Source organism: Pelophylax lessonae, assembly GCF_965119305.1.
Source record: "Pelophylax lessonae genome assembly, chromosome: 10".
NCBI lineage: Eukaryota > Metazoa > Chordata > Amphibia > Anura > Ranidae > Pelophylax > Pelophylax lessonae.
The window spans coordinates 147128503-147152483 of record NC_138777.1 but is presented as its reverse complement, the minus strand read 5'-3'; the positions used below and the strand labels follow the sequence as shown (position 1 = coordinate 147152483).

The 23981-nt window shown below is 42.8% G+C and overlaps 1 protein-coding gene across 1 annotated transcript in view; it reads left to right on the top strand.

Annotated features, from left to right (window-relative positions):
• The window catches only part of EHBP1L1 (EH domain binding protein 1 like 1), a 539613-nt gene that overhangs the window by 237287 nt on the left and 278345 nt on the right, over nucleotides 1-23981 (top strand). The window contains 3 exon segments of the mRNA XM_082271174.1: nucleotides 2390-2485; nucleotides 12802-12855; nucleotides 17699-17877. Coding sequence (XP_082127300.1) covers nucleotides 2390-2485; nucleotides 12802-12855; nucleotides 17699-17877 — 329 coding nt within the window.

The following is a 23981-nucleotide window of genomic DNA, read 5'->3' as shown; positions in this document are numbered from 1 at the left end:
AAACTACATACAGTCATAAGTTAGTCATATCAACGGGAACAAAGTTGTTCATAGTCTGAGGAGAACCTAAATATGTACCATGCTGCCCAGATTTTGTGGAAGCAATCTGTGTTATCTGCAGCAATAACAATGGATTCCTCCATGTCATACAGAGCATTGACTTTGTAAAGCCAATCTTTATCAGTTTCTTTAACTGAGCCAATGTTTAACTGATCAAAAATTTGGCTGCATTAAGCCAAATAAATACAGCACTTGCAATTATACCAAAATAAATGTGAAATCAAATTAAAGTCCAAAAACGTCCAATCAAACGTTAATATGCAATATGCAAATTACATCTCCATATGATAAAGTGCTCTTGTGCTCCAATCTTCTTATGAGTGCAGATGTGCTCCAAACTCACTCCATGATGTTGCACCCACCTTTCCTGTATCCCCACTTACCAAAGGTAATGGACTCCCAGCTTTTCAGTCTGGGGGTCAAAACAAGCTTAAATCTGGTATAGGAAATGGCTGGTCACAAGGGTCCGGATGCAAACCTCCCCAACAACAGAAACATGCTTGCATTAGACCACTCACAACAGTAGAATGACTGTAGAGGTAGAGATTGCAAAAGGGCGACCTCCATGTCATAGTCTTGGCTTCAATAATCACACTTTCTGACACAGGACAGGTTTAAAGAAAAGTGGGAAGCTGCCTTGAAAATTGAAATCTCTGAAAAACAATGCCAGGATGCCTGAATTCTGACGTATAAATGCTCCATCAGCACCAAAACCCAAGAAAATGGTGCTGTCAGGTGACAGGAGTATGCCAATTCACCTTGCCCATTTTGCGGTGTTTGGGAGGCAGGGAAGATAGGCTGAGAGCCGCGGAAGCCGAGGAGCTCTTTCAGTGTGCTTCTATTTTCACCACGTGCCAGACAACGCCCCTGCTGTTAGGAATTTTATGTGCATGAACAAAAAAGCATCAATGCATACTCTTATGAGAAAAGTGGCTATGACATTAATGTATCTGGAGCTGTATTTCAGGTCATTTTTAGCAGAGGTTCCCTGAGACCGGAAAGTTATTTCAAGGTTTCCTCTGTGTTGAAAGGTTGAGAAAGGCTGCCCTGTAGATTACCTGTTGTATAGATTGGGTCATTTACCTCAGCTGACCTAGTTTGTCATGGAGATGTTTGCCTAGCTAAAAGTCTGAGATAGTCTATTATCCCTAAACATGCAACACTAATTGTCATGTGTGTGGACATTTATTAAAATTAATAAATACTGTTTAATTGAAAATATCAAAAATACTGTTGAAGAAATAGACCTCAACATCAGTGATGTCTACCCACCTGCATGCCATAGGTGCTAAGTATAAAAAATGGTAAATTCTTAGAGATATTAATGTTAAATGTTTTCGATGCATGCTTCAGGTGCATTGCCAGTGAGTGCAGGAATTGGGGTGTAATTTCGCAGTCAATGGCACTGCAACATCTCACCATTGTACCAGTGCCTTAGATGCTGAGTAAAAAGCACTTTTTAATACAGTACTGTGCAAAGGTTTTAGGCAAGTGTGAGAAAAATGTTGCAAATTAAGAAAGCTTTTAAAAAAAGAAGTGTTAATAGTTTATTTTTATCAATTAACAACATGAGTAAAAAAATAAAGTCAAAGCCAAGTCTGTTGATGTAGGCTGCCTCAAATCCTTCTGTCTCTTCCTGGAGACAAAGACCCTAATCATACAACCAATATAATTAAGAACTATCTTCAGCGTAAAATATATTGGGTTGGTGAAATTCTCGCGCTGTCACTCTATATGAATCCTAAATTCCTTTAAAGCTGCAGGTACTGTTATTGGTAACCTACGCAATTCAGAAATTTATAACAGGGGGGGAGCGGTACTCCCCCCCTGTTATATCTTCAGCGTAAAGAAGACTAAAGAGTCCCGATTTCAACATCATCACGTCTGTCTGGGATTACATGAAGATACAAAAGGATTTGAGGCAACCTACATCCACAGAAGATATGTGGTTAGTTCTCCAAGGTATTTGGAATAACCTGTGTGCAAGTATACCTAGAAGAATTGATGCTGTTTTGAAGACACAGGGTAGTCATATCAAATATTGATTTGATTTGAATTTCCCTTCTATTAATTTCCTTTTTTTTTTTACTAATTTTGCTAAAAAATAAACTATTAACACTTTTCGTTTGGAGGCTTTCTTAGTTTACGGCATTTTTTCTCACCTGTCTAAAACTTTTGCACAGTTCTGTACATGTTCTATATTGCAAAAATTTGAATGGGCTGAAAGAGAGGCATCTACACAGACAAATAATGTTTGTGTTTTTTGTAGTTTGTCGTTGTAGTATTGTTTTTTTTATTTATTTATATATTTAATCAATGTTTTCCACAGGCTCATAGCTGGCAACCTGGGATAAAAGACCCCTTCCGTGGATCTGTTGTTTGGGCCGTGCCTGAAAATGTGGATATCACAGCAACTCTTTACAGAGTGAGTAAGAGCAAAATACATTAACCACTTTACCACCGGAGGATTTTGCTGTCTTACGTCCAGGCCACTTTTTGCGATTCGGCGCTGTGCGACTTTAACTGACAACTGCACGGTTGTGCGACGCTGTACGCAAACTAAATTTACGTCCTTTTTTCCCACAAACAGAGCTTTCTTTTGGTGGTATTTGATCACCTGTGCAATTTTTACTTTTTGCGCTATAAACAAAAAAAGAGCGTTTATTTTGAAAAAATAACAATATTTTTAACATTTTTTTATATGAAATTCCCCCCCAAAAAAATGTAAAAATAATTTTTTTTTTAAATTTTTGGCCAATTTGTTTTCTGCTACCTACTGTATGTTTGGTAAAAAAAATCACAATAAGCGTATTTTGATTATTGTAAGTAAGTTATTACGTTTACTAACTAAGGGAAAGATTTCTGTCATTTTTGGTGTTTTTTTTTTTTTTAACGAGTAATGGCGGCGATCTGCGATTTTTTTTGCAGGACTGCGACATCATAAAAATGACACTGGCAGGGAAGGGGTTAATTTTATTGGAGAGGGAGGGGTTAATGTATGCCTGGTGCTTATTAACGTGTGTGGGGGGAGGTGACTGAGTGACACAGGGACAGATCGCATGTTCAGCTATGCTGAACCCTGCAATCTGTCACTGTTTGTCACTTAGGAGATCCGCCCGCTCTGTTTACACAAGCGGGCGGATCTCCAAACTCGATTCCCCGATGATCGGGGAAGAGCAGCAGCGATCGCCGCTGCTCCTCCCCTGGCCCGACTCCCGCTGTGACTGAAAAAAGCGGGAGCGCGCCTCCGGCGGCGCGCGAGCGCCGCCTACAGGGGGAGGAGTCCAGCGTAGGTCTACGTCGCTGGACGGAATCGAGCCACTTTGCCGCAGTACAGTCAACGTGACTGGTCGGCAAGTGGTTAAGAGCAGTGTTTCTGGGTTCATTTGCAGATTAATTAATGTGGACTTAACACCAGTTATCGGCCACTTTATTAAGTACACCTGCTCAGTTGCTTGGTAACAGAAATTACTAATCAGCCAATAACATAGCAGCAGTTTAATGCATTTAAGCATCTAAACATAATGAAGACGGCTTGCTGTTAAAACCGAGCATCAGAATGGGGAAGAAAGGGAATTTAAGTGACTTTGAACATAGCATGGTTGTTGGTGCCAGATGGGCTGGTCTGAGTATTTCAAAAACTGCTGATCTGCTGGGATTTCCATGCACAACCATCTCTAGGGCTTACAGAGAATTGTCTGAAAAAGAAAAAATATCCAATGAGCGGCAGTGGTGTGGATAAAAATGCCTTGTTGATGTCAGAGGAGAATAGGCAGACTGGTTCAAGGTTATAGAAAGGCAACAGTTACTCAAATAACTACTCTTTACAACTAAGTTATGTAGAATACCATCTCTGACATAACGCAGAGAACCTTGAAGCAGATGGACTACAGCTGCATAAGACCACACCAGATGCCACTCCTGTTTGCTAAGAACAGGATACTGAGGCTACAGTTCACACAGGCTCACCAAAATTGGACAATAGAAGATTGAAAAAACATTGCCTAGTCTGATGAGTCTCGATTTCAGCTGCGACATTCAGATGAAAGGGCCAGAATTTGACGTAAACAACATGAAAGCATAGATTTATCCTGCCTTTTATCAATGGTTCAAGCTGGTGGTGGTGGTTTAATGGTGTGGGGGAAATATTTTATTGGCACACTTTGGGCCCCTTGGTACCAATTGAGCATCTAAACACCACAGCCTATCTGAGTATTGTTGCTGACCATGTCCATCCTTTATGCAGTGGCGAAACTACCAGGGTCGCAGGAGTCGCACTTGCGACTGGGCCCTGGAGTTCTGCCACTGTGGGGAGGCTTACATTTCACAACAGCTGAAGGGCCTGTGGGTTGAGCACCCATGATCTAGGGTCAGCATCATGCATCCTGGACTGAGAACCTGGCTCAGAGATGCTACATTTTGAAATTTGCTTTCCTTCAACCACCGGCTATAGCCGGAAGCAGTAATCACAGAAGAAAAATCAGACAGTCGATAGATAGATCGATTTCAGTACAACCAGCCTGCCAATTGATGGATCAAAATTTGACCCGTTCCTGCTTAACCAGCTGAATTTTGATCCATCTATGGCTGGCTGGTTGTATTTTCCTGTTTGCAGTAGACAGATAACATTATTTTATATTGAACAGTAAATAATCCACAGTTTGATTCACATCAGGGTGTACCAACATCCTAAATACTAAATATATATATAAAAAAAAAAATGAATTGATGGGACATTCTAGATACACAAAATTTACCACTGTATTTTTAGGTTAAAACATATTTCCTGACAAACTCCATGGCAGCCTACGTGTGGGTTAGTCCTGCCTCCTCCTACCTCATAGGACCCCACTCCCATAAATTTCACTCTGCCCTAGAGACCATGTTCCTTTTTTGTCCTCCTCCTGTTGGATGGATATCAAGTCTTACCTCATGAAGATTTTCGGTCTATTTCCTGGTGATTTACACAATTGATTCCAGGCTGAATTCCTGAAGAGTCCAGTACGCCCTAGCTACTAGCGGGGTAGGACACGGGTGTGCAATCCCATGCATTGGAGAAGCATAAAGCCTGGCCACTGGCGGGCAAGCTGAATACGGCCAATCGTCATAGCTACTAGCGGGAGGCCCATTAATACACCACGAATCGATGCGCTGGAGATTTTCGTGTCCCAGGTCAGACCGTGGTTTGGAGCAAGCTTGGTAAGGTATGGCAGCCATTTTTTGTATATGTATTTTGTCTTGCGGTGTTTTGGAACGCAGGTGTGTTTCATCTTGCGGCCCCGGCTCTTCCTGTGTCCCAGCGCAGCTTCCAGGTCACCGCTGGGTGTCTGGGGGCGGTGCCGGCGCAGTGGAGTGGCTGTTCGTGCTCACACATGCGCACGGATGCTGTCTGTCACGGGGGGGGGGGGGCGGTGACGTCATCATCTGGTTGCAGATTTAAACTGCTGTCACAGTGGGTCACATTGGGATTGTACTGCGGGCATATGCGGCGGCTTCCCTGTGTTTGATCGTTCTCTGCTAGTGGTAAACTTAATCCTGCTGGATGTCTGTGTGCAGTCTGTGGTGTATGCAGCACTTCCTTATTCCTGTGTTTGTTACAGTCTTCCTGTTAAGAGCAGTATGGATACTTCATCGCCCCCCAGTGGCCAACCCTTACTCTACAGGTAAGAATGGTATTATTTTTACCTATCCCTGTACGGTTCGGATTTAGGGCAGTAGGGGTAGTTTTTCCCTTTTCTCTTAGCCCTTCTAGGTCTGATAAACCAACTAAAGCACGCGAAGATAAGGACCTTACTAGGTCACAACGTCATCACACATCTGGCACTAGTCGCCACAAGTCTTCTACCAAACATCACAAGGAAGGCTCCACGCTTGCATCAGCACAAAGACACCCTGATAGAAGATCTTGCTGGGGTTGTGGAGCACGTGTTTCTGATGGCAAATCACTATGTGATGCATGTTTTGCCCATGCCTCTAGAGAAAGGGGGAATGATAACCAGCAGGTGGAATCCCTGGTTAGACGGGTGGTCCAAGAATCCCTACAAAACCTGGAGGTTGACCGCACCTGTAGCCCCTCGGCTGGTATGGCAGACATCCCTGTTAGGGATAGTCTCAGTACTCCCGGCCCTTCTCAGCAGAGCATTTCCGGCTTCAACTCCTCGGATAGTGAGGACGAATCGGATACTCCTGGCACAGGCTTTGATTTTGCCTTTGTTGCTACCCTGGTTAAGGCAGTTAAGGGAGCCCTAAAGTGGGAGGAGCCAGTAGAGTCTCCATCTAAACAAAGAAGGTACTTCAAACACCTAAAGAAAGAGCGCCATAATTTTCCCTTTTTAGGTGAGCTTGGCGAAATCATCTCGGATGAGTGGGCATGTGCAGAGAGGAAAAATTCTCTGGTATCCAAAGTTTCCAGGATGTACCCATTCAAGAGTGAGGATGTGAAGCACCTGGAGTCAGCGCCCCTAGTGGACGCTGCCCTCATGAGATTAGCGAGGCACGTCACTCTTCCACTTGAAGACACAGTGTCTTTTAAAGATGGGCTGGAAAGAAAAATCTACACTGACCTTATGAAGATTTATGTGTCTGCTGGAATGGCTTGTAAACCAGCCCTAGCCATTGCAGCTTTATCCAAGGCCATGGAGGCCTGGACACTAGAGGTGGATTCGGATCTAAGGCCTGTATCAGAAGAAGTAGCCAGAGCTTCTTCAGTGAATGAGCTCAGACTGGCGGCTTCTTTTCTGGGGGAGGCTTCCCTAGATATTATTCGTCTGGTGGCCCGGGTCATGCTCTCTTCAGTGACAGCTAAACGGGCTCTATGGCTGCGCCCTTGGCTGGCTGATCCTTCCTCCAAGCAGGCTTGGTGCCATATTCCATTCGAAGGGTCTTCCTTGTTCAGGAACAAGCTGGAGAGCGCTATTTCGCGGGCCACGGGCGGTAAGTCGGGGTTCCTCCCGCAGGATCGTCGCCTGCTGGGTCAGAGAAGGACACAGTGCAGACAATCTTCGGATAGAGCAAAGGATGCTCGAAGTTACAGACCTGGTCGTGAATTCCGGAAAACATGAAGGAAAAATCCATCTTCAAACCAAAAGGCTTCCAAAGGAGCCTCTTCTAGTAGCCGGGAAGCGGCTAAGTCCTTTTGATGTTGGGCCTGTCCAGACGGTTCAGGTCGGTGCTCGCCTTCTCCGGTTTCAACACGTCTGGGCAGCCTCGTTAAGAGATTTTTGGGTCATCAGGACAATCTCCACAGGCCACTCTTGGTCGTTCTGCAGTCCACCTATCCTCAAGTTCGTTCCCACAGCTCTTCCACGGTCGGAAGAAAAAAGGCAAATCCTTTCAGCATACATAGATGCGCTGCTGCTTCAAGGCGCAGTAGTTCCAGTACCAGCCAAAGAGAGGTTTCAAGGCCTCTATTCTCCACTCTTCTTAGTAATGAAGAAGAATGGCTCCTGGAGACCGGTCATAGACCTCACACATCTAAATTCCTTTATAAAAAAGGAAAAATTCAAAATGGAGACACTATTGACAATCCGCCAGGCGGTTCAGCCAGGAGATTGGCTTGTGTCAATAGACTTGGAAGGATGCATATTTCCATGTGCCTATAGCAACAGAGTTCCAGAAATACCTGCAGTTTGCTGTGGATCAACACCATCTTCAGTTTACATGTCTCCCATTCGGGCTCACAACATCTCCTCGAGTATTTTCAAAACTCTTATTGGCTGTGGTAGCCCTGATCAGAATCAAGGGAGTTCGTCTTCACCATTATTTAGTCAACTTACTACTTCTGTCGCAAGATCGAGAGCAACTCCTGGTTCACAGAGATCTAGTCACTGCGACTCTTCTCGAGTTTGGCTGGTTGCTAAACCTGGAAAAGAGCCATCTGGAGCCCACACAGGCACTTATCTTTCTCGGGGCTCAATTCAATACAGTCAAGGGCACCATCTCCTTGCCTCTAGAGAAAATCCGATTATCAGAGACAGAGTACAGCTGGCTATGTCATCATCCCATCTCCGGGCCTCACAGTGCCTCAAAATAATAGGTACTATGGTGGCCACGACACCTATGGTGAAATGGGCTCAATGGAGGATGCGTCCTTTTCAAGCAGGTTTTCTTCGCCAATGGTGCCCAGGCAATATGGATCATCTGATTTGGATTTCCCCAGTAATGCGGGACAGTCTCCTGTGGTGGTTGCAGAAGAGGAATCTACTCAATTGCCATTCTATCCTTCCCATCTCCTGGGTCACGATAACCACGGACGCAAACAACACAGGTTGGGGCGCTCATTGCCTATCAGAGATAGCCCAGGGCAAATGGAATCCTCGGTTACACAGGGAAGTCTCGAACATCCTGGAGCTTCGGGCAGCATTTCAAGCTCTCCAAGCATTTCATCACCTTACAGTAGGAACATCTGTCCTCCTGAGGCTGGACAATACGACGGCAGTGTCGTATATAAAGCGTCAAGGGGGAACTCGCAGTCACTCTCTATTGAAAGAAGTCGAGCCAATAATGGTCTGGGCTCAGAAACACTTATCCAACCTCACTGCGGTTTATCTACCAGGATCACAGAACATCCAGGCGGATTTTCTATCACGAGTCTCCATGGACAACAACGAGTGGAGTCTTCATGCCGATGTGTTTCAGTGGCTAAAATCCCTAGGGTTCCTTCCGGAAGTGGATCTGTTCGCTTCCCCGTGCAACTTCAAGTTGGAGAAGTATTACACGAGATCCAAATGGCCACAAGCTTTCGGGGTGGATGCCCTAACAGAGCAGTGGAGGTTTCACAAGGCTTACGCCTTCCCACCAGTTCCAGTCCTCCTTCGATTCCTGACGAGACTCAGGTCGGAAGAAGTGGAGGCTCTTGTGATAGCCCCATATTGGCCGAACAGGCCCTGGTTTTCGATGCTGCTACAGCTGAGCTTTCGCGAGCCAGTTCCACTACCTTCCAGGCAGGATATCCTGTCTCAGGGAACGGTGTTACACCCTTGCCCGGCCCATCTGCACCTGATGGCCTGGTTTTTGAAAGGGAAAGGCTGGAGGCATTAGGGTGTCCAAGCGGAGCTATCTCCACACTGTTGAATGCGAGAAGAGCTGGAACAAATAGAGTCTACGAAAGGATATGGAAGAAGTTCATGTCTCATATCTCCGGAAATATGGATGTGCAAGGCACTCCAAAGTTAACAAACTCAACATATTTTGAGTTTTCTACAATCTGGCCTGGATCTGCCTTTATCAGTCAGCTCTCTTCGCGTTCTCGGCTTTCACAGGAACATCCTGGGCAAAGCATCCCCTAGTGAGGCAATTTTTCAGAGGAGCTTCTAGGCTCAGACCACAAAGGAAGCCCAGATTCCCTAAGTGGGATCTTTCGCTTGTTCTGGATTTCTTTGCAGACCTCAGAAGAGATAACCTGGTTCAACTCTCCATCAAAGAATTGTCTCTTATAGTAGCGTTCCTGGTGGCAGTCACCTCAGCAAAAAGGGTCTCTGAGCTGGGAGCTTTGGGTTGCAAAGAACCCTTTTTGACGTTTGTCCCGGATCGGGTGGTTCTGATTCCTATGTTGGATTCTCATCCTAAAGTATCCTCTATTTTTCATGAAAATCAGGAAATTCAGATCCTCTGACTCTGCGACTCATCCACTGGATGTAGGGCAAATTCTAAAGCTATATCTGGAAGCCACATCTCATTTCCGCCATATGGATTATCTGTTTGTCCTGTTCTATGGGAAGAATAAAGGCTTGCGTGCTTCATCTAGAACGATCGCATCTTGGATTGTCCAGTCCATTCAGTGGGCCTATAGAGCTAAAGGGTTGGCTCCCCCGGAGGCTGTGACAGCGCATTCTACAAGAGGAATGTCGACTTCTTGGGCAGCGTTCCATCATGTGGCTCCTGAAGTTGTATGCATGGTCTTCAATTCATACTTTCATGGCTCATTATTGTGTCGAGCCAGCTTCTTTATCATCTGTTGATTTTGGTTTGCGGATGCTATCAGTTGATGGTGCAAATTTAAATTTCTTTTGAACAGCAGATTGCCCACCCTGGTGTGTTTGGCTAGTTATTTCCCACACGTAGGCTGCCATGGAGTCTGTCAGGAAAACGGAAAATTTATATCAAATACTTACCGTAATTTTCCTTTCCTGATGGACTCCATGGCAGCCGGAGTCCCCACCCATCTGCCGGAGGAGGCTATTTTATCGAACATGGTCTCTAGGGCAGAGTGAAATTTATAGGAGTGGGGTCCTATGAGGTAGGAGGAGGCGGGACTAACCCACACGTAGGCTGCCATGGAGTCCATCAGGAAAGGAAAATTACGGTAAGTATTTGATATAAATTTTCCGTTTTTTATTAATACATTGACTTAAATGGCATTTTTTTTTTTTTACCACATGGCACATCTGTTTAAAGAAATCAAAGACAGGGCTGATTTAATTGTACATTTTTAACCACTTGCCGACTGCCTAACGCCGATCTACGTCGGCAGTCAGCCCCTCACAGGCAAAGTGACGTAGGGCTACGTCACTAGCTTGTGAGGGTCTAGGGAGCGAGCGCGCGCCCCCGGAGGCGCGCTCCCGCTCCCGCGTGGTCACGGACCCCCCCGCGCGTGTGACTGGCGGACCCGATGTCCGCCGGCCACTCTGCGATCGGCGGGGGAGAGGGAGAAAGTCAGGCGGCTTGTGTAAACAAGCCACCTGTCATTCTCCTCGGTGTAAAAACACTGATCACACGGATCTACTATGTAGATCCGTTGATCAGTGTCCTTACAGCTCAAGCCACAGCCAATCACAGTAGAAAACACGCCCCTAGGGACACACACAGCCCCTCCCTCCCAAATAAAGTTAACCCCCTCGCTACCAGTGTATTTTTACAGTAACAGTGCATATATATAGCACTGATTACTGTAGAAATGTCACTGGTAACCCCAAAAGTGTCAAAAATGTCAGTCAATGGTCCGATCTGTCCGCCGCAATGTCGCAGTACCGCAAAAAAAATCGCAGATCGCCGCCATTACGCGTTAAAAAAAAAAACAACAAAAATGACAAAAATCTTTCCCTTTGTTAGTAAACGCGATAACTTTTGCGCAAACCAATCAAAATACGCTTTTTGCGATTTTTTTTACCAAACATAGGTAGCATAAAACAAATTGGCCGAAAATGTTAAAAAATTTTGATTTTTACATTTTTTTGGGGGGGAATTTCATATAAAAAAATGTGAAAAATATTGCTATTTTTGCAAAATTGACGCTTTTTTTTTGTTTATAGCGCGTGATCAAAAAATCGCACAGGTGATCAAATACCACCAAAAGAAAGCTCTGTTTGTGGGAAAAAAAGGACGCCAAATTTGTTTAGGTACAGCGTTGTACGACCGCGCAATTGTCCGTTAAAGTCACGCAGTGCCGAATCGCAAAATACCCCCTGGTCAGGAAGGGGGTAAAATCTTCCGGGGCTTAAGTGGTTAAAAGAGAAGTTTGGTATTTTTTTTTTTTAAATCATACTTACCTAGGTGGATGCAGCATCAGTATGATGCCTCATCTGTTTCCCGCTGGCTCTAAGGGTGAGAACCGAGCAATCAAACGCTCAGTTCTCAGTGTCCTGTGAGCAGAGAGCTGGTGATTGTCACTGATCTCAGTCCTCCTCCTCCCTCCTCCTCCCTCCCCCCTTACTAGAGCGCTAGGCTGTGGAGGAAGTTAGAGTGGCTGGCTCAGCCTCTAAGCGGCTTGCTGAGAGACTGAGCCAGGAGCGGCTCTGTTATGTCAGCCGACAGCAGGCTTCACTCTCACATAATATATTCAATCATTTTTATATTGTCAGTTTATGAATTTCCTTTGTTTGTTGACTATACTCTACCAGGTGGATGATAACTTGTCTCAGCCTTAATCCACTGAGTGGAGTTTTACAAGGAGAATGTTATAAGTCATATAACAAATACGAATAATGCCATTTCTGACTTAACAGGTACAATTACTTACATTTATCTATCCATTAGAATTTTCTACAAGACAGATCTTGTTGCTGGTAATAAGTAAAATTATTTACATGAGTTTTAAGAGCTGATTTAAGGTACCGTATTTTTTGGACTATAAGGCGCACTGAAAATCCTAAAATTTGATCAAAAACCGACAGTGCGCCTTATAATCCGGTGCGCCTTATATATGAAAATAGTTTGAAAACTTACCGTTTACTGGATGGTTTGACCAAAGGGGTGCAACCACTGGACATATGTGTCAATCATTCCTTCAAGGCGAAACTGCGAATCACGTGGGGAAACTGGATGAAGGAAGGAGAGCACTCCTTCATGAAGACCGGGAGCCAACGCTGGGCCAGTTATGCCACTGTGTGCCAGTGGATAGTGGATGCCTTGCATAAAGTATCCGCCAGAACTGTCATCCGAGGGTTCGCGATGAGCACCTGCCAGTAAACCTCGCGCGGATCAATGTTCCAAAAAAAAAAAAAAGTGCGCCTTATATATGAAAATAGTTTGAAAATTTACCGTTCACTGATACTGCGCCTTATAATCCGGTGCGCCTTATAGTCGCGAAAATACGGTAGTTACAAATTATGTATTTTTTTTACATGTTACACGTTGCCTCGCTATGTTAGTGCCTAGGTAGGCATTATTACAAACATTCCTGTGTATTCAATGTTTAAAAAATGTACAGATATTTAAAAAATACTACATTCTGGTTTACATGTACACATTTTTTAAACTAAGTAAAAAAATGAAACAAATTAATAATCTGTGTCTTCATTTTAGGACCCTCACTCTGATCATTTTGAGGAAAAGGAATGGATATTCCAAGTTGAAGGGGTAAATATGACTCAGAAGCCCACTTCGCTGCAAGACCACATTCAACCCGCATATGCAACTGCTAAGAAAGGCTTCCCAGCAAACCACTAAAAGTTACACGCCTCCAAAAGAGAAATATGGTGAAACAATTTAAGTCACAATACTAAAATCACTGGCCCAGAGTGAAACAACAATCTTGGAATGTTCTTCACATAAAATTTCATGTATACCATTACAAAACCACTTTGCACTTCTGTGCTGATAAGGCCCGAGATTGAAACCTGGGGGAGTTCAAAATGGTCTTGTTTCATTTATGAAGCCAAATGGTAAGAGTGTTGGATCCTAATATAGTTGTTATCATCAGATACCTTCTAACCTTTGATACCTTCTTGAGCTGAACTGGTACAAATTATTCAAAAACACAAGGGCTGAGGGGCATAGTGCTTGCTGTTTCATATAAACTTGTTTATTTTCATTTGTAAAGATCTGGGGAAATGATTTTAGTACCATAATTTATAATGTTTCACAATATATTCTGTTGAAAGGGTGTAATATTTAAGTTTGTGAATCCTTTTTAGCAGTTGCATATCTGAGCGGAAAATGGCCTTGAAGTGTGAAAATCTGTATTCATTTAGATATTGTTATATTGAAAAAAAGGGTTGTGTTCTCACACACCAGTGGATATTCCATCTCCTTGTGTCCTTTTATAAATGTTTTTAATGAATACTGTTGTTTAAATAAAATCTATTTTCAGAGGAACACAACAATTGTTAACCTCTCCCCAGGTATCCTGTGCACATTGCACTTGTGCCCAACTAAATCCATGCAGGGGATGCTGAGCTGTGATGTCAAATAGCTAGGCCATGAGTTGGATTCAGATATGTCTGCCATAGTTACATATAATTACATAGTTAGTCAAGTTGAAAAAGACACAAATCCATCAGGCTCAACCAATAAAAAAACAAAACAAAAAAAAAAAAACAGTAATGAAAACCCAACCATACAATCCCATATACACAATCCTATACCTGCAGTTGATCCAGAGGAAGGTGAAAAAACCCCAGCAAAGCATGATCCAATTTGCTACAGCAGGGGAAAAAAATTCCTTCCTGATCCCCGAGAGGCAATCAGATATTCTCCGGATCAACTTTACCTATAAATATTAGTACCCATTTATATTATGTACACCCAGGAAAGAATCCAGGCCTTTTTTAAAGCAATCTAGTGAGCTGGCCAGAACCACCTCTGGAGGGAGTCTATTCCACATTTTCACAGCTCTTATGGTGAAGAAACCTTTCCGTATTTGGAGATGAAATCTGTTTTCCTCTAGATGTAAAGAGTGCCCCCTTGTCCTCTGTGTTGACCTTAAAGTAAACAACTCAATACCAAGTTCACTATAAGGACCCCTTATGTATTTATACATGTTGATCATATCCCCCCTTAATTTCCTTTTCTCAAGAGAGAATAAATTCAGTTCCTCTAATCTTTTCTCATAGCTGAGCTCCTCCATGCCTCTTATCAGTTTGGTTGCCCTTCTCTGCACTTTTTCCAGCTCCCTGACATCCTTTTTAAGAACTGGTGCCCAAAACTGAACTGCTTATTCCAGATGAGGTCTTACTAATGATTTGTACAGGATCAAAATGATATCTCTCTTTCTGGAGTCCATGCCTCTGTTAATACAAGAAAGGACTTTGCTTGCTTTGGAAACCGCAGCTTGGCATTGCATGCTATTATTTTTTTTGAAAAATTATTTTTAAGGCTCCTTTCAGACGGCCGCTCCGCTGCTTAAGTCCGCTGCGGGACTTTTTTTTTTTTTTCCACGGAGCGGATGACATTTCTGTCATCCGCTCCGTGTGCCCGCATATCATCCCATCCGTTTGCGGATGATATACGGACATAATGTAAGTATATGGCACTGCGGATGTCAGCGGATGACACCGCTGACATCCGATTTTCCTTCCTTTCCGTTTTTTACACGGATGGAAAAATGGGGTTCTGTTCCATTCGTAAAAACGGAACAGAACTGAAAGGAGGAAAATCGGATGTCAGCGGATGGTATTCCGCTGACATCCGCAGTGCCATTCACTTACATTGATGTCCGCAAATCATCCGCAAAAAAATAGGATGATTTGCGGACACACGGAGCGGCCGTGTGAAAGGACCCTTATTGATTTTACAGAAGAACAGAGAAACAAAAACAGACAGTTACAAAAAACCAAGGCAGACAATAAAACAACAACGTCCACCCCTAAAAACCCACAAAACCCCCCCCCCCTCCCAAAAGCAGCCACCAGCACCTTAATAGGACCAGGAGAGTCGAGGTCTGGGGGCCGGTGCAGGCCAAAGCCCAAGGACAACGAGGCCAACCACCGACCCCAGGAGGAAAGTCCCCCCCCCGGTCCCTAATCACAGAAATCATATCTTTCCCCCTGTCCCGGGAACGCATCCTATCAACACAGTACAAACGAGCCTCAATAACTGTCTGTACAAGTGGAACTTCAGAACTTCAGTACAAAATGCCACATGTACAGTTCTAGAGGTCATTCAGCAGGCCAGTGTCTTAGCACAAATACAGAAACATATGCTTTAACCTACAGTTTCCAAGGAGTCAACCCATGCCCTCCAAACCTTTTCAAATTTTTTGGGGCAACCCCGTGAAACATAAGTGGCCTTATAAAGGGGCAGCACTGCATTAACCAAGCCCTTCCAGAACAACAATGAGGGTGGGGATACCTTCTTCCAATGCAGTAAGATAGCCTTTTTAGCATAAAACAGGAGAATGACCAGTAGCGTTCTGTGTGCCACCGAGGGAACTACCTTCTCCACCAGACCCAGGAGACAAACTCGCTGGGTCCGCGGAATCGGAGTAAGCAGCACCTCCGTGAGACAGGAAGTCACTGCAGTCCAAAACTGTTGTATCTGGCTACATTCCCAGAAAATATGAGTTGCATCCGCTGGGGAGGCGGAACACCGCCAACACTCAGCCAACGAGTTCGGATAAATTTTGGCCAGACGGGCCGGTGTGTAGTATATTCTATGAAGGAATTTAAATTGTATTGCACGCTATATTTAAGCTTATGATGTACCAGAACACCCAGATCCTTCTCCGCTATGGATTCCCCCAGTTCTACTCCGCCTAGTATGTATGATGCATGCATATTCTTCCCCCCCAGGTGCATAACTTTACATTTATCAACATTAAACCTCATTTGCCACATAGTTGCCCAATGAAACAGTGCATTGAGGTCAGCTTGTAAGTTGGAGACATGCTGTAAAGAAGTTATTCCACTCCAAAGCTTGGTGTCATCTGCAAAGACTGAAATGCTACTTTTAATCCCAGACCCTATATCATTTATAAAGATATTAAAGGGTAAGGGTCCCAACACTGAACCTTGGGGTACACCACTGATAATCTTAAACCATTCAGAGTAAGAATCATTAACCACTACTCTCTGAATTCTATCTTTTAGCCAATTTTCTATCCATTTACAAACTGATCTTTCGAAGCCTGTAGACTTTGCCTTACACATTAGCTGTGTGTGGGGAACTGTGCCAAACGCTTTTGCAAAATCCAAGTGTACTAGGTCCACAGCCACCCCTCTGTCCAAGGTTTTACTTACCTCCTCATAAAAAGAAATCAGGTTTGTTTGACAACTTCTGTCTTTCATGAATCCATGCGGTCTGTTGCTTAAAATATTTTTTTCCAGCAAGAACTCATCTATGTGGTCTTTTATTAAATTCTCCAGTATCTTCCCAACTATAGAAGTTAAACTAACAGGTCTATAGTTACTTGGCAAAGACTTTAATCCCTTTTTAAATATAGGCACCACATTGGCCCTACGCCAATCCAGTGGTACTATTCCAGTCCTTAACGAGTCCCTAAAAATTAGAAGCAAAGGCTTTGAAATCAATACTTTTAGGATGCGTGGGTAGATGCATAGATAGGGCAAACATGCAGCTTGATTCTGCTCAATTTCAATATGCCCCTTTTGGTACTAAGAGACCTGTAAAACCCTCAAAGACATTTCCTGTTCATAAACAGATAGAATGTGCAGTCTATTATGACTTGATCAATCCATACAGGATTTCTACTTACAGCCAAATATATGCCGAACTCTATCCTGTATAAAATTCGTTCACAAAGAGGTGGTCTATTCCTGTGGTTGATCTCAGTCTTAAACAAACATCAGTGTACCTATTGAAGATGTTCCTTCTTTCAAAGATTCTGCAGATAGGAAGTTTGAGACACTGTTAATGGCTCTCTTTACTCTGGAAGGCCCAGCCCCGCAACCAACTCTCACTGATGTCTTAGAACATGTCATTTCCAGAATGGCTCTAATCTCCATTCACATGCACACACTCTTATGGCTTGAATACGCCTATAATAGATGCCTCACATGTATGCCTTTCCAAGGAAGACATCAGGGGACGCATTTCATCAATTCATAAAATATATCGCAGGAGGGAAGGCTTTACTTCCACAGTGCAAGATTTCAACCCAGAAACCCCCAACCCCCAGGAGCCTCTAACTCTGCAAAATCCTAAAAACTCAACCCAGGCTTCAGCTTCCAAACCTAAGTTCAGTTCTTCTATTCAATGCAAAACTTTAGTCACAAAGCCCAGCAAATGTTCCCCAAAGTACACTCGATCCCAATATAATTAGTGCACTTTATGAACAATAATACAATCTTCAAAAGACATGTAGAATTGTTTTCCAGTGTAACAATCAAGTCTAACTATCCACAGTATGTCCAATGCTGTGTATGGTAAGCCCATCATGTGTATGGTCACTTTTCTATAATGTCAGTACTGGTTTCATATGCCCTTTTCGGTTTGATAATATTGTTCTTTTTTGGCAATTTAGGAATCTCGAGGCCATAAAAAACTTCTGGCTGTGGCTCCTATTGACCTTCGAAAGTTTGCTGCCATCTCATCTGCTCCTCGAGAACTGAAACTGACGCTTACTCCACGTTCTGTCAAGGTTGTGTCAGCAGCTCTTACCGTCAGCATTACCTGCACTTTGTTACGAGAAGGCAAAGCTACGTAAGTGACATTTTTTTTTTTTTACTTTTCACTTTTGCCTTGTATAAAGACAAACATCCCCACAGTGATTTGCCTGCTTACTCTGCTCATAACCTACAAAAGACTAATTCTAAAAATGTTGTGAATTTTTAAATTTTTGTCATTTTATCTGAGTAAAATGGCTCTATGAAATCAATTATAGTAACTTTTGACTTCATTATTCTGTCAAATATGCTTTTCATAAGTGGCAACCTGTGAGTAGATAAATGGTACCTTAATAACATAAAAGATAACATTGGTAGCAAAGATTGCAGAATGCAATTTTCTGTCCTCATACAGCCTTATTTCTGAAATGTACAGAAATGTAACAGAATTCTACTTGAAGAGGAACTTCACAGGGCAATAGGCAAATTAAAGGCCTGCAGATAAAAATAATGTACTGTTGACTTCTAAGAAACAGATACAGTACTAATCGGAGTCCAGTGCTGTCTTCTGTGCAGCTGATTCTCTACAGGACTGCTCCTTTGCTCTGCTCCTTTGGTATTGGAGCTGGCTGTGATTTTATGATGTCTCACAGCCAGCTCAACTACTGCTTATGTATAAGCCACAGCTTACAGTGAGACTTGTCCTGCAGCCTCCAGGAATGTGTGAGGTGATCCCAGGAAGCAGTGGGTGGAGGGTGGGGAAACAGGCCGAGGCAACATCACCTTCACCCAGATGAGGAGTGGGAGCACGTTCAATGAGAAAAAGGTACCCTCTCCCTAAAACAACAAATAATATAATAAATCCTATATTTGTCCAGGCTGGGGGAGAGAAGGTACAGGAAGGTAACACTGGTTTTCAAGTGAAGGTCCACTTTATGGTTGTTCTCTTATACTGGAGATCTTGCTTGATCATCTTGTTTAACCATTTGTCTATGGGGAAATGTAAAGCTGAACCCTGTGCATTTTTTCTTTTTCCATGCAGTGGAGCTGTGCATGGGTTAACTTCTCCTTTTTGTCCAGGCGTTCAGAGAGCCGAGATATACTAACCTAATCCACTGATCTTCCCAGCACAAGACCTGTACGCTTGATTTTTGTCCCCCCCCCCACAGTCCAGCTGTCTTGTGTGGTGGACTGTTCCTGACATCATCACACCCACAGACCGGCTCTGGACATGAAGACATCAGAAATAGTCCACTGCTGGGTGTGGGAATCGCGCCATTTTCCAGAAGATCAAAGGATCGAGTGAGTATAGGCTGTGTGTTCATCTCTAGCAGTTAACCCATGCCACGTTGGCACAGCCCCACTGCATGGGAAAAAATTAAATTTTGTGCGGAATTGAGCCTGGAAGAAAAGCTGGGTTGAGAAACCTAAAGGTGTGTGAACAATCACACATAGAATGTAAGTAATTAAAAATAATGCTTTTCTAGACAGGTCGATTTTACACTTACGCCCCTCCCCCTTTTTTATCGTTCTATGAATTCTTCAAATACCCTCACTACTATTATATGTTATGGGAATTACCCTGTTTTATATCTGATGCTTACAGTCTGGTGATCAATATATGTTACCCCCTTTACGCACTGTTAGCTGTTTGATTACCAACCTGATTCAACTGTAATAATATTCTTGCTATTTTGTAAAGCACGTTAACTGTAACACTGTATGACTATTCAATGGTCTATCTTAATATTTTATGTTCCAAAAACGTTATTTTCAATACAAACTTGTTTGAAAAAAAAAAAAAGAATGCAGAGATAAATTGAGTATAAAAGGCAGAATACCAAACAAGGCAGACATCATAATTTTAATTTATCAAAACCCAACTTTGCAATCCAAAAACAGCTTTATTAGGACGGCACTAATTTTTTGTCCCACAACAAAACCAAACCATTTCTTTTTTTTCATTGTTTAAATATTTTGTTTCAAATTTTACAAAAAAGTGACATATATTCTTTCATATATTCTTTAAATAAGTCTTGTGTGAATGAGTCATTCACTGCCTTTTCCAATTTAGATTCCCAACTCCCTACCATTAGCAGATAAGGAGGAAATACTGTAGTCCCTAATATAGAAGATTAGCTTGTAGTGTAGGTTAGAAATTCTGATGATCTCTAATATTAAACATAATTGGATATTAAACTGATTCATGTACATAATTGTAAACACATTTTGGTTCAATGACACAAGAAGGTCAAAGAAGCATAAGCAAAGAAGAAAATAATTAATTATCATTATCAATGCATACACAGCTGTTTATTTTATATAAAAGAAAACCACACAGAGATGCATCCAGGACACGGGCTACAACTGTCGCATTCTTTGTATCAAGCCACTCCTGAACCAGAGACAAAGTCAGAAGCGTCTTACCTGGGCTAAGGAGAAAAAGGACTGGACTGTTGCTCAGTGGTCCAAAGTCTTCTTTTTGGATGAAAGTAAATTTTGCATTTCATTTGGAAATCATGGTCCCAGAGTCTGGAGGAAGAGTGCAGAGACACAGAATCCAAGTTGCATGAGGTCCAGTGTGCAGTTTCCACTGTCAGTGATAATTTGGGGAGCCATGCAATCTGCTAGTGTTGGTTCACTGTGTCAAGTCCAAAGTCAGCTTAGCCCTTAACCAGGAAATTCTAGACAACTTCATGCTTCCCTCTGCTGACCATCTTTATGGAGATGCTGATTTCATTTTCCAGCAGGACTTGGCATCTGCCCACTCTGCCATAAAATACCAATACCTGGTTTAATGATCATGATATCACTCTGTTTGATTGGCCAGCAAATTCGACTGTCTTAAACCTAATAGAGAATCTGTGGGGTATTGTCAAGAGGAAGATAACCACCAGACCCAACAATGCAGACAAGCTGAAGGTCGTTATCAAAGCAACCTGGGCTTCCATATCACCTCAGCAATGCCAAAGGCTGATCGCCTCCATGCCATGCCGTATTGATGCAGTAATTCATCCAAAAGGAGCCCCAACCAAGTATTGAGTGCATACTATACTGTACATTGACATACTTTTTAGTTAGGCAACAGTTCTGTATTAAAAATCCTTTATTTTATTGGCCTTATGTAATATTCTAATTTTCTTGAGATACTGAATTTTGGATTTTCGCTAGCTGTAAGCCATAATCATCAAAATTAAAAAAAAAAAAAAAAAAAATGCTTGAAGTATATCACTCTATGTGTAATGAATCTATATAATATATGAGTTTCACTTTTTGAATTACATTACTGAAGTAAATTACATTTTTGATGATATTCTAATTTTTTGAGATGCACCTGTATATGATCTCTACGGACCAGAGCAGACATGGGGGGCTATGTCACCAGAATAGTAGACTCTTATAAGGCAAAATTGCAGGCAGTAAAGCAAGATATACTCCATATTGGCAAGAGGGTAGAGGAGGTGTAAAAATCTCAGGAGAACATACACTCTACATTTGAATAATACCGTATAAGGATCTCCCATCATACCATGTAAAATAATGACTTAATTCGAAGAACCACATGTGTCATAACATCATAAGAGTATGTGGTGTCCCAGCGAATGTTGATGCACCTGACCTGTCTGTATTGTTGCAGTCCATCTTTAATCAACTTCTAAACTGTCCTAAAAAAGATCTATTGGAAATTGACAGAGCCCATAGGGCATTGTGTACCGAAAATGCTGATCCAAATCATCCTAGAGACATCATCTGCAGAATGCGCTATAATAAGGTGAAGTAAGCAATCATGTAATTAGCAAGGGACTGTGATGAGATAAGTTAATTGAAAAGGTAATTCAACTCCGACCAGATTTATCTAGGCGGTCCCTCCAACTGAGAAGATCCCTAAGACTGCTTTTAGACCTGCTGCAGGAGCTTCAAGTAACATATCACTGGGGCTTCCCCTTCCAGTTAACCACATATAAAGGTGGTAAATCTGCTACATTCAAATCACTTGGTGACCTCTCTAACTTGCTAGGACTCTTCCAACTTCTGCGGGTGCAGCTACCAGACTGTATTATTATGCCTCTGTATTACTCCTCATAAATCATGGAAAATACAACCTCCATGCCTCCCATACGTGCCAGAGGCAATGGGAATATGTACTCCTTTTTTAACACTGTTTCCTTTCCTCTACTGGATGATACTCATCTCAGATGTGGTTTGAACTAATGCGCAGAGCATAGTAATGCTCATATTTTTGCACTTAGCCCTGCTTTCCCTATAACCTACTACACTGATCTGGAATCTACCTTTGTTGGACAGAGATGTGGAATTCTGCATTCTAGAGCATACCTGCGGAATTGTCTTTACACTTCTCATCTCAGTGAATGAGACTTACCTCAACTACAGCTTTTAGTTCAATCTTATTTTATTGAAAGAAATGTATAAAAGGAATATACAGTATTGTATAAAGTTATCCAACATGGTACAAAGAAATGGAAGACAAAAGATAAGATGGGACTACAGCAATATGGCAGTTACAAGTTATGGCTATCCGGTAGTAAAAGTACTATAAAGACCTCAAAAGGATATCATGCTGACCTACATTAAGTAGTCCTCATATTCAACCAATAATGCAATTGTATCCATCGTGTCGTATAGGGTATCTTAAGTTGCGTTAATAACCTTGGTCTCACATTAAGAGGTACACTGGTAGGATCAGTAGGATGATTGCCAGGTATAGGTAAGAAGACTAATCATAAAGGTTTAGCACTTGCACTCATAAGGGAGAGTACAGAGGAAACAGAAGGGAAGAATGATAAGAAAGAGAAAAGGGGGAAAGGGGTGACACACACTCCATTATGGCAGTAACAATAACACCCTGGGCCCATTGGGCAAATTCTGCTGGGTATCGGAACACGGACCAAGAGGACCATGTGATGTAGAATTGTTCCAGTTTCCCAATTTCCTGAGCCAACAGACATTCCAGGTCTCCAATCTTGTCCACCTCAATGGCCCATCTCCCCAGGGAAGGCATATCCGGTGTTCTCCAATGTCTAGGTATCACTGCCCTTGCTGCGGCCAAAAAGTGCCACAGGTTGTCATTTTTTTATTGATCTGAAGGAACCCGGGTCATTGACAAAAGGGCTATCTCCAGTGTGGGTTGAAGGGAGGTCACCATCAGCCATCAGCCTGCAGTACAGAGTAAAAATCATCTCACAAAGTTTGCAGACTGGGGGCAGTCCCACCACATATGAAGCAGAGTCCCCCTAGCAGATAAGCACCTCCAGCAAACGTCAGATAGGGAAGGGTCTATGTATTTAGTGGTTGAGGGACATCTGTACCATCTGGTCACCAACTTAAAACCCTGGTCACCAACTTAAAAGTTGTCAGCAAAGAGTCGGGATGCATTGGATGGTATGTTAAACCCTAAGTAGCAGTTAGAGGAAGATCCCGTCATAAAAGGAAATAAGGACTAAAGTTGACGCAAGGTCATCGCTGGCAACGAGATGTTGAGAATTTCCGACTTATTGTGATTAACTTTGAATTTGCTCACATCTCCAAAGTCTTTGAATTCTCACATGATTGAAGGTAATGACGAAAGTGGTTGGGTGACAAACAATAGAATGTCGTCTGCAAAGAGAGCGAGTTTGTAGTGTATGGGCCTACTGTAATGCCTCGGATAGAGGGATTGTTTGGTATGGCAATGGCCAAGTGTTCCATCATAAGAACGTAGAGAAGGGGAGAAAGGGGGCACCCCTGTCGCATCCCATTCCGAATAGAAAATGCTGGGGACAGCGAGCCATTGATTTGAATTCTAGCCAACAAGGAAGTATATAGGGCCATGATCCGCGATAGCATATGAGGTCCAAACCCTATCTGTTTTAAGGATAAACAAAGAAATTGCCAATCCACTCGGTCAAATGCCTTTTCAGCATCGACCGTTAACATGCAAAGAGGAATATCCCGAGCACGCGCATAATCAGTGAGAAGGAGAGCTTTTATGGTGTTATCTCTTGCGTCACGTCCACTCACAAAACCAACCTGGTCCATATGTATCATTTGAGGTAATAAGGGTTGCAGCCTATTTGCCAATACCATATATTTTTAGGTCTACTCCAATTAAAGAAATGGGCCTGTAATTCGTGCAGAGGGATGGGTCTTTATGCGGTTTTGGGATAAGAGAGATATGAGCTTCAAGCATCTGTGGGGGGAAAA